Source organism: Polypterus senegalus, chromosome 4 (assembly GCF_016835505.1).
Source record: "Polypterus senegalus isolate Bchr_013 chromosome 4, ASM1683550v1, whole genome shotgun sequence".
Classification (NCBI taxonomy): Eukaryota; Metazoa; Chordata; class Cladistia; order Polypteriformes; family Polypteridae; genus Polypterus; species Polypterus senegalus.
In genome coordinates, this window is record NC_053157.1 from 41,034,598 (window position 1) to 41,059,562 (window position 24,965).

The 24,965-nt window shown below is 35.8% G+C and overlaps 2 protein-coding genes across 2 annotated transcripts in view; both read left to right on the plus strand.

Moving 5' to 3' along the window:
* Window positions 1–2,151: 2,151 nt before the first annotated feature.
* c4h5orf34 (chromosome 4 C5orf34 homolog) lies at window positions 2,152–22,106 on the plus strand. Its single transcript, XM_039750508.1, has 11 exons — window positions 2,152–2,265; window positions 3,271–3,501; window positions 5,380–5,469; window positions 5,585–6,201; window positions 6,763–6,864; window positions 8,020–8,140; window positions 11,570–11,661; window positions 13,669–13,738; window positions 18,235–18,356; window positions 19,711–19,751; window positions 20,994–22,106. Exons 2-11 carry the CDS (start codon window positions 3,307–3,309, stop codon window positions 21,203–21,205), a joined length of 1,662 nt encoding a protein of 553 aa, XP_039606442.1. The 5' UTR covers window positions 2,152–2,265; window positions 3,271–3,306; the 3' UTR covers window positions 21,206–22,106.
* Window positions 22,107–22,292: 186 nt separating this feature from the next.
* The window catches only part of ccdc80l2 (coiled-coil domain containing 80 like 2), a 41,355-nt gene continuing 38,682 nt past the window's right edge, over window positions 22,293–24,965 (plus strand). Inside the window, exon 1 of the mRNA XM_039750507.1 lies at window positions 22,293–24,083. Coding sequence (XP_039606441.1) covers window positions 22,602–24,083 — 1,482 coding nt within the window. The 5' untranslated portion in view covers window positions 22,293–22,601. The remainder of the gene's footprint in view (window positions 24,084–24,965) is intronic.

The following is a 24,965-nucleotide window of genomic DNA, read 5'->3' on the forward strand; positions in this document are numbered from 1 at the left end:
TTACATGGACTGCCCTGTAATAACAATTTTGATGTGGTTCCAGGAATAACTTAAGAATGACAATATTAGATTCACAGATGGATGAGAGGAACTTTACTAGCTGCTGCTCAGCTGTACATAAAGAGTTTCTAGCAGGAAAGGTAATGCTATCTGGTACACGCTGGATTTTAAAAGTGTGCAAATACTAAACTGACATATATACACCAAAGGTGGTAAAAGAAAAGCATCCTTTTATTTCATAGACAATTAAATTACTGTTTTATTAAATTACTGTTAGCAATTCTGATACTACACACAAAAATTGGGTCAAGCTATTTACTTACTCAGAAAGTTAAATTAAAACTGCATATTATGGAATGCTCATGACTAGGTCTTGACTAGCTCTGGTATATGTCAAACCCAAACTGTTGTTATAGCTGTTATACTCTACCCAAAAATTATAATTTTTCATATGTTACTTACCCTATGTAGGTTATAGTGGTGGCCCAGAAAAAAATTGAATCTTATGTTTTCATGCAGAATAGAGATAAAAACATTAATGACATAATAGAAGCCAGTAATGCAATAGATTCTAGCTGCAGACCTCCAGAGCTCTGCTACGTTAACAAAGATGTTGTTTTGCATTATGCGTTAGTGATGTCATCCAATACGCCCAGTTACACTACGGTTATGATTAGGGCTGTGGGATGGTTATCAGACTCAAATAATGACGACGATTGAGTAAACCAAGTTGGGATGCAATCCAACTGGCTTTTCAGTGGAACTTGAGGAGCCGTGGAGGTTTGCAGCTGGACCCTTCTCCAATAATGACCAATGATACACAAATGCAAATCATGTGAAAAACGCACACGGAAAAATTAAAAATAAATTTCAGATTTCTCGAGTCGCAGAACCCCACATGTCCGTCATCCAGTGTAATGATAAAAATGCCTTTATTTTCCTGTTTATGATGTGCACTGATTATTCTAAAGTAACTGTTTTAACAATATTTTTTAGGAAAAACATCAGGCATTTTGCACGTTTTCATCAAACAACTGGATGGATAGTTGTACATGTAGATTATGCGACACAAGTAACTTCAGATTTTTTTCCCTTTTTTCCAAGTACTTTTTCCACATTGTTAGCCATTGTACAGCAATGGTCAGCACTGACGTCTGTTATTTATTTTGTTTTTACATATTTTTCTTTCCATTCTGCATAAAAATAAGTCATTTTTTTCTCAGCCATCATTACAAACTACATTGGCTAACATTTAAAATATAATTTTGGGATGGACTAATATGCTCACTACATGAGCTCAGTATAAGTTTTTACAATTATGATGCTGAAATTCACACCCAATGATTATAAGAGATTTTCATGAAATATAATAAATCTCAAGATGTTTCTTTTAAAATGATTGATCACATCTACCCTGTATTTTTAACCTTTGTATAATTTCCGTAAATTTCCACTTCACAAATGTATATTGCCCAAGAAGGCATCAAACTTTACACAATTCAAAACACAAATTGATCATTATATGAAAAGATTTAAAGGACTGAAGCTAAAGAAAAAAACTATAAATTACTGTAAATTCTTTAATCTCAGTTTATTTAAATCTCCATTTATTTTATGTTCGTGTGAATTACAATGTACCCCCTATACAGGCATATATTTTATTTTCTGTTTGTTCATATTTATTAGCCTTTTCTTAACGGAAAACATGTACTCCGTTAACTGAACATTATGTCAATAAACATTATTTAAAAAAAGAGAAAAAAATATAATTTACCTCCTCGTGCCCTCGTATTGGACTAAGCAGTTTCAGACAATGAGTGAAAGATCATTATCCATAACGTACTTTTTACAGTAATTATCAAAAAAAATATGTGAATGTGACGTCTAAGCATAAGACAAAGTAAAATTAGTGGATTCAAACAAAGACTAAATCACGCAACCGTATACTTCGTTTGATAACACAAAAATTAAAACAAGCAGTTCTCTTTTTCATGAAGTTGTCATCAGTCGAAGCTACTTGACAACCGGAGTGACAGTATATTACCACTAACGAATGATATATGGTTTTGTTGGGTGCCAGGAGACGATTAGCCAATCACAGAGGTGTATGCTTCTTTGTCGTCGGTGGTAACATTTAAAAATCGGGAAATGCTGTTATTTTCACCAACGTTAGGCGGTGAGCACAATTTGTTTGGAAAGACTCAGGGGTTGTTGAGCAAGAAAAGTATGATAAGTTGCGCTTGAAAATATAAACTGTTTTAATTTGTAAGTAATACTTTTAAGTCTGCAATTGTCTTGTTCTAACGAATTTTTGTTTATCGTGATCTTTCTGTTAGTGATACTTCTTTTCGTGGAGATCAGTTTCATTTTTAAGTGCTTGTAATAAATCATTATGAAATTATCAACTAAAGTGTGAAGCACCATACTAACAGCGGGTCATTTCGTATTTCCATCGAACTCCGTTAAATTAAAAAACCCAGTCCTGTTGCAAGTGTATACACTAACTAAAGTTGCCTGACTTCAAAGTGCTTATTTATGTATTTTATTTTTTTGTAATCGGAATGACACTTCAAGTAAATGAAACGATGCAATAGGTATTAATGCAGCTGTCGTTCTGATAGGAACATTGCAAAATGTTTTAGTGTTACGTGTGTTAGTTCTAGCGAGGTTAATAAGGTTTGTGAAGGATACGTGCGAAACATAAGTTCAGTGACTAGAAAAATTGTATTTTTTATATATTTAATTTTTGGTTATTTATAAATTTAAATAAATAATACAGCATGAATGGCACGTAGAAATGTGGCAATTTTACAAAACTATTATAAACTCTACATTTTACTAAAAGAAGGAATTGGAGTTTTTGTTTTCAGCGTGGGTCCTGTAATAGAAATCTTCAGTTTGCTTTGAAGATTTATTGATCATCCATCTTTTGCACTCACTTTGTCTGAGCACTGGACCTTAAGATAGAAGCTCATCAGATTGATTCCTTGCCATGGCACCAACAAGTCATTTAAGCTAATAGTGTTTCAATACTATACTAATGTAAATAAAACTGAAACTATGCATGCTAATAAAATCTGAAGTGTACTACTCGGCTTGCAAACTCAGTGATGTTCCCTATTCATCTTCCTATTTATTTTTTCCCCTCATGCTTGCCCAGTAAAATGATCAGGTCATTAACAATTGCCAGTAGTTCTGCATTGAATTTATTGTTTGTAAATACCCTTTAAAAAATTGTAATTGTAAATAAAATCTGTTTTTCTTTTCCAGGGTCATACCAGAATATTCTAAAATCCACATTCAGTAATGGCTGCTGTTAGTTCAATGGTGCTTTATGAAGATGACTCAGTTGAAGTGCGGTATTTAGATGGATCACGTCTGCAGTTATCACCATGTGGTTCTGAATTTCTACTTGAGAAGGCATTGCCTCTATCTGCACATGTTTTACAGCCCATGGAAAGAATTCGTCAGCGGACACAGTTTGTTACCAGTAATCATAAGGTACTCAAAAGGCATACTTAATTTAAAATTGTTTTTATTAGCAGGAGACCATGTGGTATGGTGGGGGGTATTGCCACCAAACAGTACTTGGGGGAGTTTGCACCTTCATTGATTGGCTTTTCTAAAGTTGTCTAGTTTAAGTATGAGTGTGCATACACATGCATCAACCCTGAGGTTGCCTGGCATTTCTCAGTGTCCTAGGTACTGCCTGGTATTCTTTGCTGCCTAGACAGTGTTTAGCGCTTTACAACCCTAATTTGGATTAATGGGGTAAGAATCTTTAGTTGTAATTTCTGCAAAGCAATCCAATGTTTAAAATATATATTTTATGTATTTGTATGCAATTAGCTAATTGGGTCCTTGAAGAATGGCAGTAGTAACCCAAAGCATCCCTTCTTGTTTGTAAGTAAGTTCTCAGTTCAGATATAATGCGCTTAAGCACCGGATTATATTTTTAAAATATTTTTGTTTTTATCTCATTTTTTCTAAAATTTGTACAGTTTTAACATTTTTGGATGGTGGAATACTAGGGTGTTGTACCGTGTTAGCCATTATGAATGTAGAGAAAAGCCAATCAAAATGACACCTTTTATTGGCTAACTAAAAAGATTACAATATGCAACTCGGCCCCTTCTTCAGGCAAGATGGATGGTGGAGAAAATTTGTCCAAATTGTTTGGATGGATTCATGAGTAGGTCTTGAGATGGACTGACCATGTTTGTGCAAAGTGCTACTAGAATTGGCTGTATTCTCAGTGTGAAACTAAACTTGGATTAAAGTGGAGAAAGACATTGGAGAGCTATCTCAGTAAATAAAATCAGAGAGCAGTTGATCACTAAATACTTCAGATTAGTTGAGCAGTTTGAGACAATTTTTCAACATTGTTGAACATTAATGCATGATGGATAACAAGACCTCAGTGTTTGTTTGTTTTTGGTTTTTTTTTCTTCTCCCAAATGGACACCTTTTCATCATGCCTTTTGTGAACCTTTCCTTGTTGTACTTATATAGTTATTTCTGGATATGTCATGCTGTATGTGTTGGCTGGTGGTAATGGGCAGTTGCAGTTCTATATTTAACATAAACAATGAGGTTTTAGCGATCAAATGGACTGCACAAACAGCAAAAATATAAAGATTATATATCTAAAATGCCAGTACTGCAAGTGTCTCTTCAGCCATAACCACTGTAACAAACTACTTGCCAATAGTATTAGCCTTTGGGGTTTTTTAAAAAAACTAAGCACTTAGTAATTGTGATAGACCCAATTAACCAACAGCACTATAACGAAGTGCCACTGCCTTACGAATATTCATGGCAAAGCCAAGTAACACAGCTAGTATTATTCTGTGTGCAGTATAACGCATTATATTCAGTTAGTTACAATTTGCATAACCTTTAAATAGTGATTTTAAAAATGGGGTCATAATTTAAAAACAGTGATGCTAATTAATATTTCTTTAAACCTAAAGAATCCAGTGAATCAATTGTATTTGTCGTCTTTTTTTTTTTTTTAAGCAGTTATTTTTAGTAGGTATATTTTATACCATTTAATATTAATGTAAAGGTTGCATGTTAAGTTTTTTATAATTGAAGTTTGTATTTCACTTTATGGAGTTATCATTTTTGCAGCATCTGGTTAATTGCCACCCTTTTTGTCCATGGAAATTTTAGACACATCCCTATTGTGTTTATGCCTATACCATAACTCAAGTGCTATATCTTTCTTAGTCATTTTAATGATCTGCACAAAAAATACCCTTTTCACAAAACACCTTGAGCATGGGAAATGCACTCTATAAATGTATTGTTATTATTGTTACTATTGTTATTATGTTCACTTGCTAATTAAGTGAACACTTTCTTTCTTGCCTACAGGAATTGTTGATCCAGGCATTAGACTTCAGAAACAGATTTTCTGTTAAACCCTATCTCCCTCATAATCTTATTGATCCACATAATAAAGTGGTAAGTTTGCCTAAATGAAAGCAAGCTGTTCTGACCTATTTACATTTCATTTGATATTTCAGGATCAGACATTGCACTGTCATTAATAAACATTCTTGTCTTACATTTTCTGCAGCAACATATGAAAGGCATTCCAGAGGTAAAATGGTCAAGAAATAAAGCTAATAGAATTGCACTTACTGACAGTGGTGAAGTGAAGGTGTGCTCCTGTGATGACAATACATTCTTGTACCTTTCTCCTTCTAAACTGGAGTTTTCAGTCAAATATCTCTGTTCCTGCAGTGAAAACACTTATACAACATATGATACAGTAACTGGTCCTTCACAGCCTTCAGTACACAAACTAAGCCAAGAAATGTCTACCAAATCGTGTCAAAAGAAAATCCCCCCAAAAAAATCAAAAGATGCAGGTCACGATATATCCAATAAAAATAATGGGGAAAACTATAAACTGAAACCTTTCAAAGACGGACAAGTATTTACGTGGGTGATTCAGCACTATTCTGTGTTATCTTTTCCGGCAATCTGGAAGTATCCTTTATCATTGGCTCTCAGCTTTAGTAAATGTCATACACACAATCGGTTAGGTGGGACTGAAAACCAGGTATTAAAGGAATCGGAAGAATCCAAACATGTTCGTTCTCTTGTATCAAATGTTGAAGAATCAGATGCTCAAGTAAGCCTTCCTCCTAAGGCACTGCCACTCAACTGTCCTGCTCCACACCTCCACAGGTTAGTATTACCTTGGATATTGAATGTTTTAAAGAAAAAAACTGGTTTAAATATACTGTTTTCTACAATTATAGATTTACTGTAAAATTCATCTTTCTTGTTTGAAAAATGACTGCCAACAACTAGATTGTCTAAAGAGCTTTCAGTGATCCAGTAGAATATCTTTGGTAAAACTTGACAAACTCTGTTCAACCTTACCCCCAAAAACTCCAGTTTAGGCAGTTTTGCCAGGAAACCTCACATTGGGTGTAGTAGGTGGACAAACCCTAGTCTTGTTTAGATTTGTGCAGTCGTGAGTTTTTTTTTTTTTTTGCTTGTTTTTTTACTTTAATACCTTTTTTGTAAGTGATTCCCTAATTAAGAGTGATTTTGTGATGTGTAGAGCAATCGCTTAGCTTAATGCATTTTGAAACAAATTTTGCTTTGAAATATGTAAATTGTGAAAGATATTTCAGAAAATATGTGATATATCAATCACTATGTAATACCATTTTGGGGAAACCTTAATTGTGATCTCATTTTGGATATAATTTTTTTTTTTTAATGTGTTTGTTTATACAGATGGGTTTTTAAGGACTTCATTTTACCAGAAGATGAACATATAGAGCAATGGCAACGTGCAGAACTTATTAAAATAGTCTTGTGTCAGGGAGTTGTTTATCGGTAAGAAATACTATTCATAAATTAAATATTTTCCAAACAAAATGTTTATAAAATCAGTTTTTACTTTAGCTCATGTTTTTACTTAAGAACAAGAAGCCAATCCTAAAAACTAGGAAGCTGCAAGCAAGTTTAAATGGGAACCATTTCACTGGAGAAAATATGAATAATTGTGGGGGTTGGGGGATTTATAGCAGTCATACATTTGTGAACACAGACTCCAGGCTGTCATTGCTTTCAAAGGTACATCTACTATACACTGACTTGTAGAGATGAATATTTATGAAATTAGTCATTTTTGTATTTGAAATTAATTTATACCACTTTACAGAAATCTATCATTTTGACATTAAATGTATTAATGTATTCTATTAATGAAGGTCAAATGAGTTCCACTCTGATTTTAATATTGTATAATATGTTAAATCTATAATGAATCTCTGCCATAGTTTGTGACTGTGAGTCTATCACATTCATGTTGTAATATATCTGCTTACTGTGAAGATAAAGAATTATATTTATAGCTGAAAGCAGCAGAGTACTTTCACCATACATTTCTTTCCAATTTGTTTAATATTTGTTTACATTCATAGTTGCTAGTAACAACATTTGTGTGGAATGGTACAGAACATTGTGGCTGTAGATAGCAAATAACAACCAATATAACACTGTCGAGCACTGGAGATGACAATCATTCTTTATTGGTTAAAGCTGCAGTTGTAAATTAAGGAGATACACACAAAATGTATTATCCACTCTCTACACAAAGCTGGTGACTGAAGTGTAACATGTACAACAAACCAGCCATCTAGCTTCTTGCAGAGTGAGAAGTCAACTAGTTCATACTAAAGTGGACAACAACATATTCCAAAGGTTCAGTAGGACAATTTGGACCCTGATTCACTGTCTTTTGACAAAGAAATTATTGATTACAGCAAGCCTAAGAAAGATCTCCAGGATCTAATAGAGAGACAAACTTTTAACATTTTATAATATAATTTTATATACCCTTTTAGGGCTGTGACTGCGCTGAGTAAAATAAAGAACAATTCTGTTTAATTTTATGTGATGTTTATTTAATATTTATTACTTGAAGATGTTTATCAAAGGGCTAAAATGAAAGGTTACAACTTACTTTGTCTGGGTTTTCTTCTTCAGGCTAATTGAAGGTGCTACCAGTACTATTGAAATATACCCTGGAGATGGATCAGTTATCAGGTCACAAGGAGATTTTGCAAAGTATTTCATACATTACATGGAGAAAAATGGGCTAAATCAGGTAGATTTGACAATTTATAAAAACCCGTTTACATGAATATGTTTATAATACTGCATATGCATGATTTTCATTGTTCACATTGATTTATACTCCATAGCAGAGGTTCTCAGTATTTTTTGTTGGTGCATCACCTCTGGGATCTGAAATGTTTTGAAGTGACAAATTTTTCTTCCAGTTTTAAATTAAGCACTGAACTTATTAGGTAAAACTAAAGATGATATTTCTTTATGGTCCCTACCCCTAACAAGCTTGAACAATATATTACATTTGTGTGTGTATTTAATTATGCACACCTAATGGTTTTTAATACATGAAAAACAGTGATTTGATTGGAATAAAAATTATAAATCCTAACATTTTGATACTTTTAAATGTTATATACACAGTTCAGAGTTTGAATTTCATGGGTGTTGGGTCATACTGGGGAGCATGCACTGGTGAAGCATGTTGCTGCACCCAACACAACGAAACTGCTCAGGATCCTGGCAATCCCCAGGCAGATACGTGGCCCAGTCCTACTCCTTGGAAATGACCCTTTATCTAGTACAGCCACTCGGGTCCTTAACAATGGGGATCCTGTGAGCCGGATCACCCTCGGGAATCGTGCCACATGACCGTAGTGCTGTAACTAATGCTCCCTCACAAGGCAGGTAATGTGCCTCATTCGGGACTCCATGAGAAACTGCTTATTCGACACAGTCAAACCAGTGGTACCCAGGTATTCTCCAAAGAGACGTAGTACCGAAGGAGTCCAGTCTTTGTCTCAGGTCACTGGATAGTGTAGTGTCCCTGTCTCATAACCATATAGCAAACAGGAAGCACCAGGACTCTAAAGGTTTGAACCTTTGCCCTTTTGCAAAGATATCAGTAGTGCCACACACCCCTTTTCAGCGACCTCCTGATACCCCATGTTCTCTCAATCCATCTACTGACCTCATTGGAAGAGTCACCAGAGACATGAATGTCACTGCTGAGGTAAGTAAACCTCTTGGCAAACCTCTCCATTGACATCACAGCATCATCGGTAAAGTTAAGATCATTGAATATTTCTTCACCAACAGATACCCCACAACCCTGCCAAACACCCAGTCCATGCAAACATTGAACAGAGGAGAACATTGAACAGAGGAGGAGCAAGAACACACCCCTTACAAACCTCAGAATCAAATGGGGGGGAAAGTGCAGAGGTTCTGCCTTCACTCTGCACATCTCTTGGCATGCCAGTGTACAGGCTAGCCATGATATCAAGCAACTTTGAGGGGATCCTGTGAAGTTTCAGAAAGTCTCACAGGGAAACTCAATCAACTGTGTTGAACGCTTTATGAAAATCAACAAAAGCCGTAAAGAACCTCTGCAGATTTTTGCATTTGCACGGCATGAGAATCCTCCATGCCAGAATGCCGTCAATGGTAGCCCTCTTAGGCGTAAAACCAGACTGCTCTGGTCACTGGTAGGTGAGCAAGTGATCATTTTCCAGCCAGCTGGGATGACTCATGTCCTAAATGGAAGTAAAGATTGGTTGCAATGCAAGGAGGACAGCCTTACCACCAGCCTGGAGAGAAATTCATTCAGAGTAACAAAGATGACTGCAGCTTTCCCTACCCTCGGCTGGTTCACCACCTGTGCAGTCTCCGTGAGATCAGGTGGTTCACAGATAATTGTGACAGGATAACAACAAATTGGGGCTTTTTAATGGCTTTGCAGGATTTCATTATAGGGTTTGTAATCCATGATATGATCATTGTAGAGTGGTAATGTGTAATGTTGTTATTAAATTAAAATTATTAATTTAAAATTATTTCAGAATTCCTGTAAAGCAGCATTAGTTCTGTTTGTTTCAAGCTGCCTCGTACAAATGATCAGACTTTGCCAATGAATAGGACATCAAAAATTACTCACAACTGGATGCCAAGTCCCATTCACTCCCATATCACTTGTGCATTCACCAAGTTTGGCACATTTTAATTAATAATGTGCATTAATTTGATTTCAAAAGTACAAAAAAGGAACACTAGTGTGTTTGCTGATTTGTTTTCAGGAATTAAATATTTGGTTTTACCACCCTCTCAAACTGAGTGCCCCTGTGATTGTGCACTTCAGTTTGTTTGTTATATAGCATAACATTACAGATTTCCTTCATGTTTCATAGCTTTATGAACAATGAGACTCCCAAATGTCTGGTCAATGTGGTCATTTTAAAATGCAACCTAAATAGATTTTATTTTGGAATAAACCTGGAGCAGCTCATTTCATCACTGTTGTAAATTTACTTTTACTTGTGCGAGTGTGACACCTCATACAACAGTTTCTGCCTTGTTCCTGGTGCAGCCAGGATAGGCACCCATTCCCAACGATCCAGAACTGTAAGGTTAGTTATAAAATGGATGGGTGGCTGGATGCACAACTGTAACTATATTAGTTACTGTCAGAGGATAAATAAGAAGCCTTTTTTTTTTTTTTCCTGGGCTATGTATGGTTCTGTATTAAAAGACAATCTGGCCATTTTAATATGTGATACTGCAAGTTAAAATGTCTGCAACTAATAGTTGGTTGGTTATTGTACTTTCAAAGCAAGCATGAATTGTGTGTGTGTGTGTGTGTGTGTGTGTGTGTGTGTGTGTGGGTGTGTGTGTCTGTGTGTGTGTGTGTGTGTGTGTGTGTGTGTGTGTGTGTGTGTGTGTGTGTGTGTGTGTGCGTGCGCGCGGTTCAAGCAAGAGAGTCAATTCCATAATTGTTCCATAAATGTTTGAATGGATAAAAGTGTTAATGAAAGCTTTTTTGTCTTGAAAATGTAGCAGTTATTTTTATGCTTCCTAAGATGTAGCTGCATCTGCAACAGCATCTCTTTGCCTGTGTTCATGATTCCTGCTCCTGACTTTTGTTTGTGTGGGTGTACACGTGTTCCCAGAATCCCTTGTGGTATGCATACTATAGGTTGAGAATCACTGTTCTATAGTATACTACTATACAATAAATGTAACATTTGTACAGTTACCCAAACCCTCTTAATTCAGTGTAGGGTCACTGGTGGCTCAAACTCTTCCTTGCAGTACTTAGTAGAAGACAGAAACCAACCATGGTACACACTCACACCCTCAATAGGTCAATTTAAAGCTGTACATCTTTAATATTTAAAGTTGTACACAACAAAGCCCATATGTAGATGGGGAGAATGTGGAAAGGTCTACACAGCAGCGCCTGTGCAAGGATTTCAAACCTGGGCACTAGAGCTGCAATGCAGCAGTACCAATCACAGCACTACCACTATGTCACATAAAAATAAGATTGTCACCCCCAATAAATTGTTTTGTTAAATACTCGAAGTAGAGATCAGCATCTTATGATATTTACTTTGACTTGTGTGTATATAATGAGATTGCTTCCATTTGTTTATTCTTATACTGTATAATTTGTTTTTCACTATTTTAGAGAGTTGAGAAGATGTATGCTATAAATTATCTCCCTCCTGATGTTCCTGGACAGACTTACTCTATACGATCAATAATCATCTATGCATACAGGTTAGAATACATATTTTTGACTTTTTTTGAAGTAAAACAAATCTAACTAATAATGAATAAAATATGCAATGTGAATAAAACAGATCATCTAGCTATCAGTAGGTTGCCATTTTATCAATTTAACTGCTTCCAGTTCATAAATAGAAATGTGTGACATGTAGCCGCACCATGGGGAATAGAGTTTAATCTATTGTAAATGGTATAAAAAATTTACAAGAGTACATTGACAATAGAAACAAAGGAAAGTGCAGATCCAGCAGTAGTCATTCTGACTTTTTGACATGGAAAAGATTAATGATTACAGAGACTGTGTAAGTAGCTATCTTGATGCGTGTTGTGGCTGGTGGAAGTGGAATATGAGGCAATTTAAAAATGCTAAACTTGGAATGATCACTGTTATATATGGAGATTCTGTGTGGATGTGGAAGAAAAGTGTAAGCTGAAAAAAGGACTGTGTTTTGTAGGTAATAAATTGTCCTGTGGAGGATTAGATATAGTGATCAGTGTCGGTGACCACAGCAGAGGGATGACACCACTAAGAAAGCCAAGAAAAACATAAATCCATGCAAAAGAGTTCAGATATCAAGACATTTAGAAGGGCAGCAAAGAGAATATGTGGGTAACCAATTAGGTTGGGTAAATAAAATTAATAATCATTAAGGTAGTTGTTGCTTTTGGGCTGTGACATTGTGTCAAGTACAAAAACTAAACTTGCATTCAAACTTAAGCCACCACATGTCCCAAATTTAAAATAAAATGCAGAAAATGTAATCCATGGAATTGTTCATGTGCAGTCCTCTGCCAACATAGAACACGCACAGTATTAAAAACAAAAAAACTTGCTTATGTGCATCCAATAAAAAGGTAAACCAACACCTTCCAACTTTCCCTGACCAATAAAAACAAAAATAAAAATTCTCTTAAATTTTCCATATACTGAGTCATTCTTTACAAGTCACTTTTTGCTCCATATTGAAAAAATTAACCATGAAATTTTTCTATATAATGCCAGATCCATATGTCACCCACAGTTTTATGTGAAACCTCTACAGCATTGTAATGAAAAGTGGCCACAAACATAATTTTAAGTCACGTTTAAGGTAAAGTGACACATTAGACCTATAATACAGAGGTTTTATTTTAACATATTATTAAACCCACCTAATCCAATACAAGGTCACGGTGGATAAAGCCTACCCTGGCAGTATTATACATGAGGCAAAGAGATGGCACTGTATAGGGCACTAGTCCATCACAGAGCCCACTCCTGCACATACCAACACGAACTAATTATGAATTACAACTTTACTTGACTGCATGTCTTTGACGGTTTGGGAGGGAAATCCAACACAAACACAAGGGGAATCTGGGCACACTGTTTGAATATGGGATGCTGAATACATAAGATGGCAGAGTTGCCTACTGCTTAACCAAGCAGTTTGATTTTAAAGAAAAAAATATTGAAAATAGTTGTGACCAGATTGAGGAGTTTAAATAACAGCAAAGGACACAAGGTAACAAATTCATATTAACACATTTTGAATAATCTAAGAAGCAATTTTGTTGCAAAAAATTCCTTTTTCATAATGGTTGTAAGTACTGTAATGAAATTATGTAACTAATATATGTGGAAATTTCCTGTAAATGTACTTCATTTGAATTTTGTTCCCATTCTTGACAAAAAAATTCAGTAACCCTCTCGCAGTATATGCTACAACCTATATGCTCTATTATTGGTTTAATTTACTGTACAATCATTCTGACCATGTTGTCTTAAATTTTGACTTATCAGTTTATTGTATAGTAACATGAACTCTCTTGCTAACTGTATTTAAAGACTCTGTCATAAATTTTAAATCGCCTGCATAAATGCATGACTAATATTGCTTTTATTTTAATATCTATATTTGCTATTTAAAATACAGTAGTTAATTTGCTTTTATTTCTAGGTCATTCTTATGATCTTGTTAAAAAATGTGTTCACTTTTTTTAAAATATTTTTACCAGAATCCTACAGTGCTTTCATCAGATGAGGTATTCGAACAGCTTGCAAAACCACTTTTGTTGCTGGAAGAGAGTAAGTCAATAACACATATAAAAATACTTTTATTTTTACAGTTTCCAATATTTTAAGTACTAGCTTAGTATTCAAGAAAAATGATGACTTTATCTACAGATTACATATTCTTATACATAGTCTACATATTTATTTTTACTGTGTGACTTAAGTTACATTTCGGCTTTTTTTTTTTCTAATCTGTCACAGTAGCCTTATGTTCAAACATCATTTCCTCAGCCAATACAGGAAACGACTAAATCTTTGACTAAGGAAAAAAAATATATGATCTATTAAGTGATACATTTATCTTGTAATATAAACTTAGATAATGGTAATGTGCAAATTGTTTTCCTGAGGGTGGTGGTTCCTGTTAACATAAAGCACGTTTTCATATGTAGTCCCATCATGAAAGAATAATATTGAGAAGATCTTTTGATGGGTTTGGGAAATTTTATGTCTAAAGCAGCCTTAGGCAGAACTGAGGGGATATTGTACTCTTTTGTAAGTACATTTTACTTTAGTTAACCTCGTTGAATTAGTATTTTATACTTTGGTACAGAAAACTAAATTCACTTCATTGATACAGGAAAAACAACACCTTATGTAGGCTACAACAGCTACACTATTATTTTGTGAAACGGAGCAACATGTTTTTTCCCCCCCAACTCCATCTCATGACACTGTATTAGGACAAGAAGTTTTGGAAAATTTAATCTTTTTTTCTAATGCTGTAAATTCTTTTCAGTTGTCTGTCCCATTTTTTTAATCTTCTAAGCCTGAACAATTTAAGAGAATTTGATATTGCCTAATTCCTTGAACTTAGTATATTGTAAAAGTGAGGGTGCAACAATAACAAGTGCACTTATTCAACTGAGAGAAAAGTGTAGAGCATAAATGTGTGTTTTTTAATTCTCTTCCAGTGCTCCTGGTGCACGATTTTAAATCTAAATCTATTCAGACAGATATTCTAGTGTTTATTGAAACTGCTGTTGCTGCATATTTTGCAAATCTGACACTGAAAGTTGACACCAGTGGACTTTGAGTCAATGGTGGTTAATTTTAAAATTGAAGAATTAAAAAAAAAAAAAATAAATATAATATATACACACACACACACACACACAGTACAGGCCAAAAGTTTGGACACACCTCCTCATTCAATGTGTTTTCTTTATTTTCATGACCATTTACAGCACTCCATTACTCTCCTTTGTCAAATTGACCCCAAACACACCTCCAGGCTGTGTAAGGGCTTTGTCCTGTTGAAAAATGATCGTCAAACTAACCTGACTTTTGCACAACACAACTGCTGGTCCCAACCCCATTGATTAAAGCAAGAAATTCTACTAAATAACCCTGATAACGCACACCTGTGAAGTAAAAACCATTTCAGGTGACTACCTGTTGACATGCTCATCGATGAGAATGTCAAGAGTGTGCAAAGCAGTAATCAGAAGAAACTAGAATATAAAACATGTTTTCAGTTATTTCACCTTTTTTTTTTTTTTAAGTACATAACTACAAGCTTTTGGCCTGTACTGTGTGTGTGTGTGTATATATATATAATTAATAGAGCCATTTTTAGGTCTCTCCAGAGATGCTCAATTGGGTTTAAGTCGGGGCTCTGGCTGGGCCATTCAAGAACAGTCACCGAGTTGTTGTGAAGCCATTCCTTCGTTATTTTAGCTGTGTGCTTAGGGTCATTGTCTTGTCTTGCCTGGTTGTCTCCACACATACCGCTTAGAATTAAGGCCAAAAAGTTCTATCTTGGTCTCATCAGACTGGAGAATCTTATTTCTCACCATCTCCAGAGTCCTTCAGGTGTCTTTTAGCAAACTCCATGCGGGCTGTCATGTGTCTTGCCTCTCCTCAGTGTGTGGAGACAACCAGGCACTGCTCATCACTTGTCCAATACAGTCCCCACAGTGAAGCATGGCGGTGGCAGCATCATGCTGTGGGGGTGTTTTTCAGCTGCAAGGACAGGACGACTGGTTGCAATCGAGGGATAGATGAATGCGCCACGCAGGGATATCCTGGACAAAAACCTTCTCCAGAGTGCTAAGGACCTCCGATTGGGCCGAAGGTTTACCTTCCAACAAGACAATGACCCTAAGCACACAGCTAAAATAACGAAGGAGTGGCTTCACAACAACTTTGACTGTTCTTGAATGGCCCAGCCAGAGCCCTGACTTAAACCCAATTGAGCATCTCTGGAGAGACCTAAAATGGCTGTCCACCAACGTTTACCATCCAACCTGACAGAACTGGAGAGGATCTTCAAGGAGGAATGGCAGAGGATCCCCAAATCCAGGTGTGAAAAACTTGTTGCATCTTTCCAAAGAAGACTCATGGCTGTATTAGCTCAAAAGGGTGCTTCTACTAAATACTGAGCAAAGGGTCTGAATACTTAGGACCATGTGATATTTCAGTTTTTCTTTTTTAATAAATCTGCAACAATTTCAAAAATTTATTTTTTTTTGTCTGTCAATATGGGGTGCTGTGTGTACATTAATGTGCAAAAAATTTAATTCAAATGATTTTAGCAAATGGCTGCAATATAACAGAGTGAAAAATGGAAGGGGGTCTGAATACTTTCCGTACCCTGTGTGTATAGTGTATAAAATTCTTTTCGTGTTTGAATCGGAAATTACGTTTGACCACAGAACATAATGCAGGAACTAATCACTTCGTTTGTGGACACCATTTTTATATCGTCTTTATGAATTATTTGTGTGAGTTACTTTACTGATATTGAAAAGAAGTAAACACAAACACGCCGATCTATCCTATAGAAGTGTGCCCCACGTCGCCCTCTCCCAGCCTTCCTCTCTGGACTGACCCGTTTGCCGACAGGCGTGTTCTGACAGAAGTTTTATTTATTCGTCCACGTGACTGTCGCGGAAACTGCCACATAACTTTTTTGTTTTTCTAATTGGCAGTACTTAGATAGTAGAAGAGATGAGGAAAACAGCTTTGCGTCTTTCTACTTAACTGTGCCGAGCTGTAAACAATGTGAAGACGACCCCGCCTTCAGCGGCGAGGGGTCGTGAGAACAAAGTGGATGCTTGGAGGCGCGGAATGTCGGGCTGCGCTGCCGGGTTGAGAGGTTCGCAGTTTCAGGCTGCATCCTCTCTTCTCACACTGTTTGTGACACTTTGAGTGCCCCGTCGGCTCCTGGGAGAGTGGAAATCTTTGCGAATGAGAATAATCGGCGCCATGGAAGCAAAACTCTCTTCGCAAATTGCGCTGCATGACTACTTACTGTCCCTTAAGGTGAGTTCAGGTCACTAAAACCCCGCAACATTCAAGGTTGCTTTTGTGATATCTTTTAAGAAGATGGAGGGTTTACATCTAAGAAGATGTACCGACCTCTTCATGTTAAGTTTTGGACTTGGGAATTGTTTGGACCTTCTGCCCATTAAGCACAGAAGGGCAGCATCCACATTTCTCAGAATAATTTTTCTCTTAAATCACAGGGACATAGTGCAAGGTTGTCAGGCAGAAATTTGCAGGATCGCATAGAAAAATGTAATCTCTATACCACAGCGGTCGTGTAGCACCTTTCACAAGGGATCTGCTACTGAGAGACGATCCAAATACATTTAAGCTGCTGTTAGTGCTACTTACCTGTTGTGTGTTATTGCCTTTAAAATGTACTTTACCCGAAAAGCACTCCAGTACTGTGCAATGTATCTTTACTTCTTACATATTAATGTTTCACTGTGTTAATAATTTTATATACTACATTTTATTTTTTTCCCTTGTACTCGGTGAGCAAAGCCACTGGGTAATCGGCTAGAATGTCTATAAAAATAGTAAAGATTAAGAGAAAGTGTGTATTATGCTAATTAAAGGTATGGAAGACAACCGAAGAACAATACATAAATGTCTCTAAACGCAGGAAACTTAGCATATTATAGTTTGCTAGATTTCAACATATTTGCATTTCCTGAGGATTATTTCCTTGGTGTAATTTGATGTTTCCACAAATTAAAAACGCTTTGTTTCTATCAAGTCTATCCCATTAAATCGTCTAATTCATGGTTAAAAGTAATTTCAGGTTCTACTAGGGTGGACTCTTAAATAAAAGAGCATTTTGGAATGTTGTATACAGTCAAATACAAAACTTTTCAAGGTGTGTTACAAGCCTTTATTAACTGCAGCACTGTATTCTTTCTTGTGATCTTGTTTCATTTTCTTATGAGAATTTGTAATCTATAAATGAAGGAAATGGGTATTGTAAACTGTTTAGATATTTGTGCAAAACAGTTGTTTAATTTGACAACAGTGTTTTTATATCCTTATTTTTTTCCCACTTTTTCTATGGCAAAGTCATGTGAACCATTATTTAATATACGTATTAAAAAATAAAGTAATAAAAACCATTTTATTCATTACCTTTTTGTTAACAAACCATCAGCTTCTGACAGTTGGCAGTAAACTATGTTAATCGAAACTGCATATGTAGACCCCATGTGGGCTTGGATGTGCTAACCTTTGTAATTATTTCTTAGCACACCGAAACAGTAATTCAGCATTCCCTAGAGGACCACCAGCCTGTGGAAGGAAGGTGTAACTTGAAATTGTGTGAAGACCAACAGCTGGTAGTGCTTGATTCTCCAGTATTGACTAGAAGGTACTATGGTGACACTTGCAGTCAGTTTAAATATTTCTCTAAAGGTTATATATAATATATAATATATATAGATAGAGATATATCACTATCTTTAAATATAGAAATATCTGCCTCAAGTTAAAAAAATATCCAGACATAGTCGTCTTTACTTTATGGTTAATGAAAAATATTTTCAAATTTGTCAGTGGTTTCTAATGTGGCTAGCTAGCTAGCTTCACAGAAATGTTTTCTTCATTTATTCTGCCTCTTCAGTTAGGTGCCTTTTTGCTCATGCCTATTATACTGCAATTTAATGGCCATGGTGAAATGATTTTTTGCAGTTTTAATTAATAGATACAATTTCAGAAAAATGTATAATTGTACATATTCAAAGCATTATTTCTTTTTAATCTATGCATTATCTGCTACCACTTGAACCTCCTGCATGAACAGGGAAATTGTGTTTAGACCAGTATGAAAAAGATGCAAAGAAGAGTATGGAAACCCAGTAACCTATACAGGAAAATAACTACTGTTTAAGTTTTGAGCTGTGCTTTGACAACATTTTAAAGGAAGGCAAGTAGAAAAAAATAACAAACAAAATAAAATGTTCAAAATTCCATTGTTGAAATTAAACTCCTGCCTTGTTTTTTACTTTCCCATACCAAAATTTTATAGTATAGTTCCTAGTGTATATGCATGTGGATACCTTTTTTATTAATGTAAACATCTCAACCTGGCCTTTAATGTTTTGCTTCTTGAATTCCTCCTTGCATTTAATTTTTTTTTTTACCATTTTGTTGTCAATGCATCATTCAATACTGGTTCTCTGTGGGGGGAGTACATTAAGTAACTTTTATATAGAGTAAGAATGTGAATTAACATGCCATTATAAGTTGGTAATTACCTTAGTTTTCATATAAATTTCATTTTTTACATTTTAAAATTAGCAATATTTTGATTTTTAGATTTTGCAAAGTCACAAGTAAACTCATCTATAACTGAACTGAAAGAATGCGAAAAATGCTGAAGGTCCTTTTAATATTTCAGAGCATGCAGATGATGCTAGTTACATGATTGACACAGTCAATAGTACTGTATTATCATAACTGTAGAAGTCTGGGTTCAGTCTGGGCACTGCCTGTTTTGAAAGTGCATGTGTGTTCCTCAGTGTCCAGGAATTCCTGTTACCGGGATCAACTTCAGGAGCAATGAAATAATAAAAGCAGTTTATTACATAGAGTTCATTGCTTCATTTTCCATTTCAAAAAGAACATTTAATACATTCTATAATATATTTAAGCCATCTTATTACAGAATTGACTTTGTCCTTAAAAACATTTTAGTCATTTTTTTTTTTTTCTATCAATTTTAGGGCTGCTTTAGGAGAACTGGAAAAACTCCGGAGGTTCATCTGTATCCTTTTTTATTCCTTCATTGATGTCATTACTAATACAACACAATTTCCCATTCACAGAAGGATCCCTTTTACAACACCCCTGTGCAAAGTAATTCTCCACTTAATAGCTAAAAATGAAATTTGTGTGTGTGTGTGTGTGTGTGTGTGTGTGGTGTGTTTGTGTGTGTGTGTGTGTGTTCTTTTTTAGCTATTCTTTCTTAGGTTACCAATTCTCAATGTACGAGCATAGATGTACAAAGATATTGCGATATCTGCCTGGGGAGCCATCATAATCTTCTTTTGAGGATTATTTTAGAGATAAAGGAATTTGAAATCATCCAATTATCTTTGAAACGAAAGTTAAATTGTATAGATTTTGCTCACAAAGAGTACTATGCACTTGTTTGCTATCGCAGTTGTGTAAACTACGAGAAGTGTTCAATAATTTATCTACCTGAACATGAAAGAAAGTAGCAAGCATGGTCTGGGTATGTTGTGACACGTGACAAGGTGACTCCTGCACAGTTGTGGCTCAGTGCAAGTCCTGACATTCCAAGAGACAGGATGTCAGGAGAGTCATCGTGCAAATCAAGTAAGCTTCTTCATGACAATGCGCCAGTTCACATGTCCCCATCAATATCCAGCTGCCATCCGAGAATGTGAGTTCCAATAGCTGAATTGTCCACCCTTCAGACCTGACCTGGCTCCCTCAGATTTCCTGTTCTGAGATTTCAAGAAATCTCTGTGGACAACAGTTTTCAAGTGATGAAGACATCAAGGCAGCTGTGAGGTTCTGGTTTGAAGGTCAAACAGAAGGTTTTTGTTTTTTTTCTTCTCTCAAAGAGGTTAAAGTCATTGCAGGAAAAGTGGATGAAGTGTATGGAGCTATCAGGGGGACTATATTGAAAAAAATCAACTTTTTGAACACTCTTTCCTACTAAGGTAGATAAGTTATTGAATGCCCATTGTATACAATGGGTGTTGTTTAATAGAACATTTTTCAACATTTTTTTTCAAAGATGCTAAGACTGGACCTCTTACTACTTCCAAAATGAATTAAAAAAGAAAAAGGTACTATGATAAGTGTTATTAGATGAGCTTGCTGCTGTAGCAATTTAAAAAAGGTCATGTAAAACTATAAGGGTAATATACTGTCCAGTCATGGTGTATCATAAGAGAGCTCCTTTTTTATACACATTTTTTATAATAAAGTTGTCTGTAAATGCATTATTCAGTTGTTCCCTTTAACATAAACATAGATATTACAGAACACAGTGGAGTCTTAAAGAAGGCCTCTTTCAAAGAAAAGCCTGCTTATAAATCGAATGGAAACATTAATGAAAATACTGATTCATTACAGCAACCAGAAGGGAGTGATGTAAAAGAAGTTCTAACACAAATATCGAAGACTGTTAAGGATATCGAGGCACTGTTGGCAGCCCGGTCCTCGGAGTTACAGAAATCTGTTTAAAGTTAAAGAAGGACCTGAAAATAATTTTGGTATCAAGAGCAAAAATAATAATAAACTATTTAATCTGGATGTGTTCTTTAAACCACCTGCATGTTTTCGCCTTTATTTTTTGAAGAGGGCACTGATTTTATGTGCAGTTATTTTAGCTACTGTACCTTCATACTGTAATACTGTTTGCTGTGAGGTATTATCTGTTTAAGATGGTTTTTACTGTTTTGCTTTCAGATTTCAACAGCTTTCAAGCAGAGAGTTCCTTTTAAGCTTCACTGATCTAGGCCAGGTTGAAACAAGTAATAAAAAACAGATGGCCATCAAAGAAATACCTAAACAGCATTTAGCTCCTCCTCCTTCAGTAATACATGACATTTGTTAAACGTTAAACACTGACCAGCTTCTAAAGTTTGTGTGAATTTCCATGTTATGCTAAGTAGGCCAAAGATTTTTTTTTTTTTCTGTCTTCCAATTAGTATAGATTACAGTAATTAAAGTATATATTAACTTTACAGACATGTCTTGGAATCCTCTGGCAGTCATTTCAATATTTATGATCAAGATGTCTGGCACTTGTGACCCACCTAAACCATTGTATTATTGTTAAGACTATTCTGATGCACCTGTATGCTGTATAATATAAAATATACTTATGATGTGTGTCGGTTTAAATTAAACTTTCAGCTCCACATGTATTTTACATGTGAATATGGCTTGTTTTTACATAAATGTATGGGGTACTTACGAAGCAAGTGTACAAAACAATTTCCATCCATTCATTTTGAAACCCATTTTATCCAATTTCAGAGTGTCGCTATTATTGGGTGCAAAGCTGGAATCCATAATTATGTCTGTCAGTCACTCAAAGGGCACTCCTGAAGTCGTTTTTTTTTTTTTTTTCCCCCCCCTAATGGTGTGTAATTGAAAGCATGTTTTTATATATTCTAATGTAATATTTTTAATGTAAAACAATTTGTGATAAACTACTTGGGTAGAAGGTAAGACTAATTTAACTTCATTTTTGTCTGAAATTGTATGTTGCAACATTCTTGGGAGGGCTAGGGACACACAAGTTTCATATTTCACTTTCAGTGTTTCTTGTATTTCATTCTTTTTTTTCTGGCTAAGAGCTGACACTACAGCAGAGCCCTAAAGAATGTCCACATGTTGCAAGCATTGCGGAGTTATATTGATTCTAAAATGAGTACATCCACTTTGAAGCTAGAAGGATCCAGGAGTTTCCTGAAACAAAAGCACAATTTAATAGGATCCAGATCTTACGTTTCAAGCTGTGACCATAGGAGGAACTACTGTGAATGTTAGCTGGCTTCTCTATTAGACAGATCTGCCTGGGAGTCTTTGTTTCCTAGTTTTTTAGCCTTTATCACATTTGAAACAATTTAGGATGCATAGTTTACTGGAATGTCTTTTCCTGCTTCTGCTTGCCATTTGCAATATCGTCTATACTTCATCAGAAAAATCGTACAGCAGACAGAGGATTTCAATGGACACATTACGGGCACCTTTGAAAGCAGGGAATAAAAAACATTCCATGGATAGTCAGATACAGCCTGGCAAATCTTTAAATGGAACGGTGCCTTTCATTATAAAAGATTTTGATTTCTTGTCAAAGTGTGCTGGAAAATATCGTCTCTGGGTTATCACAGCTCCTTCTTATACTGATCAATATTTTAAAATGATGGAAAAACATATTGAAGATATGCAGAATGAGGAGTTTAACTGCAAACTTGCAGAAAGAGACACACTTCTTGTTACTCTGATTCACAATGCAATGATGGAAGGTAAACTTAGGAACGTAAGCAGCAAAGGAGATGTGAAGGAAGAAATAATTGATCAGGATACAGTAACTAAACTGATGCATTATTTGTCCTTCGAGGAAGGAAATTTTGGCATGTTAATTTTAAAGAAAAATGTGCAAGTTGGTGAACGATTCCCTTACCCTGTGAGAATTGAAGCAGTGCTAGAAATCATTGATCAATTACCTCTAAGAAAAGTGGAAAAACTAACAAGAAGAGGATCGGTGGTAAAATGTAAGACATCCAATGCTGCCTCTCATAAAGGCCAGCGTCTCTCAAAGAGAAAAGTTAAAGTTGGTGGGACACCAACAGATGAAGAAAGATCATCTGGTTACAAAGTCCAAAGGAAACAGAAGAATAAAGAGGCACTTAAGACTAAAATTCAAGATATTTTAAGAGGGAAATCCAGGTTTGTTATTAAGCGACGCCCAACTATGGCAAGCCCAGTAGGTAAACTGCCACAGGTAAGAGGGAAGCCTTTTGTTAACCTTCAAACAAACAACTCTCGAGCTCAGTCTGCACTGCCTATTAATACCCTTGTAAACATCCCTGAAAGCCAACAAAATAAGATCTCCATCAGAGAAAGGAACATGTCAGCTGAATCGTCAAACTGGAGAATTAACTTGGGAATGCTGCTGCTCAATTCAACTAATGAAACTGAAGTTGAACTTCACCACATGAGGACTGTTCAACAACCAGAGAATAGCAGCTCATCACAGGCAAATGGAACCCCAGAAAGAAGCCACAAAAAGCAGAAGCAGCCAAGACCTGCTATCCAAGCAATTCCCACCATCCTGACGACTGTGACCAAAGCACCAAACGCCCTGAAGGACAAAAAGCCAAAAAAACATGAGCCAAAGGGAGACCATAAAATGTCAAAAGCTAAATCTAGTATGGAAAAAAGTGCAGAACTGGCAGAGACGGATCAAAGCAGAAAATTGGAGTCAGAAAAACAAAACAAAGGAAAAGGCAAGAAAAAAGGAAAAAAAGGTAAAAAGTCCCAACGAACAAGTGAAATCCAAGGCATGCTGGACTTTCTTGAACCCTGCTGCAGTAAACGGAGGATTTTGGTAAGTCAGATTTATCATTAAAAGTGTCAGGTGACAGCCAAAGTGAATGCTTAGTAATGCAAATTACTTGGTCAGTATACACTGTACTACATTTTTGCCCATAACAACATAGTGTTTAATTCATCTCAGTATTGTTTTTATAGATGCCTTAGTACTGAACTGCAACACTTTATCTAAAGCTACTTAGAGATGACAGATTACTGAATGCCCTACCCTGACAGGAGCCAGAGCAAACTCCCAGCCTGTCACTAAATGCAAGATAGGATTCGTGCTTTGACAGGATGCCAGTTCATGACAGGGCACAGTCACTACTTCACTCACCATCACTTACAGGGGACCATTTAACCAAACAGACATATCTTTGGGACCTGTGAACAAACTCAGCGTACATACAGAAAAACACGTGTGAAGAGAAGGTGCCAACTGTACCAAAACTAATAGCAGGCCAAGGTTCAGACTCTTTGGAGCTGTGAGGCAACCAAATTACCCAGTAAGCCACCATGGCATGCATCACTAATTCTAAAAATGGAATGATGGCAGGAAGTAATTTTTTATCTTAATAGGAAACAATCTATCGGTGAGCAAGTTGAAAAGGACATTTTATTGCACATGCATTCAAGCCCGTAATACCATTTAGTCTCTAAATAAAGTCTTCATTGGGATTAATTTTTCTGCTCCTCACCAGATTTTATATTTTTAACTCCTGCCCAATAGCATCAAATATATTATAATAATAAAAGAACTTCAGAATTTTTAATTAGAAAGTACATTGAACTGTATAGTGTTATTAATGAATAGAATGATAAAACAGCAGGTTCAGTTAAATTTTATCAAGTCAAGTTGGGGAGCATGCACTGGTACAGCCCACCACATGACGAAACA

What these genes read in the sequence shown, in the direction of transcription:
- c4h5orf34 (XM_039750508.1), top strand. Translation starts at nt 3,307, where the DNA reads ATGGCTGCTGTTAGTTCAATGGTGCTTTATGAAGATGACTCAGTTGAA. An exon ending in CCTGCTCCACACCTCCACAG is followed by an intron (nt 6,202 to 6,762) that starts GTTAGTATTACC and finishes TTGTTTATACAG; the next exon opens with ATGGGTTTTTAAGGACTTCA. An exon ending in AAAACTCCGGAGGTTCATCT is followed by an intron (nt 19,752 to 20,993) that starts GTATCCTTTTTT and finishes ACATAAACATAG; the next exon opens with ATATTACAGAACACAGTGGA.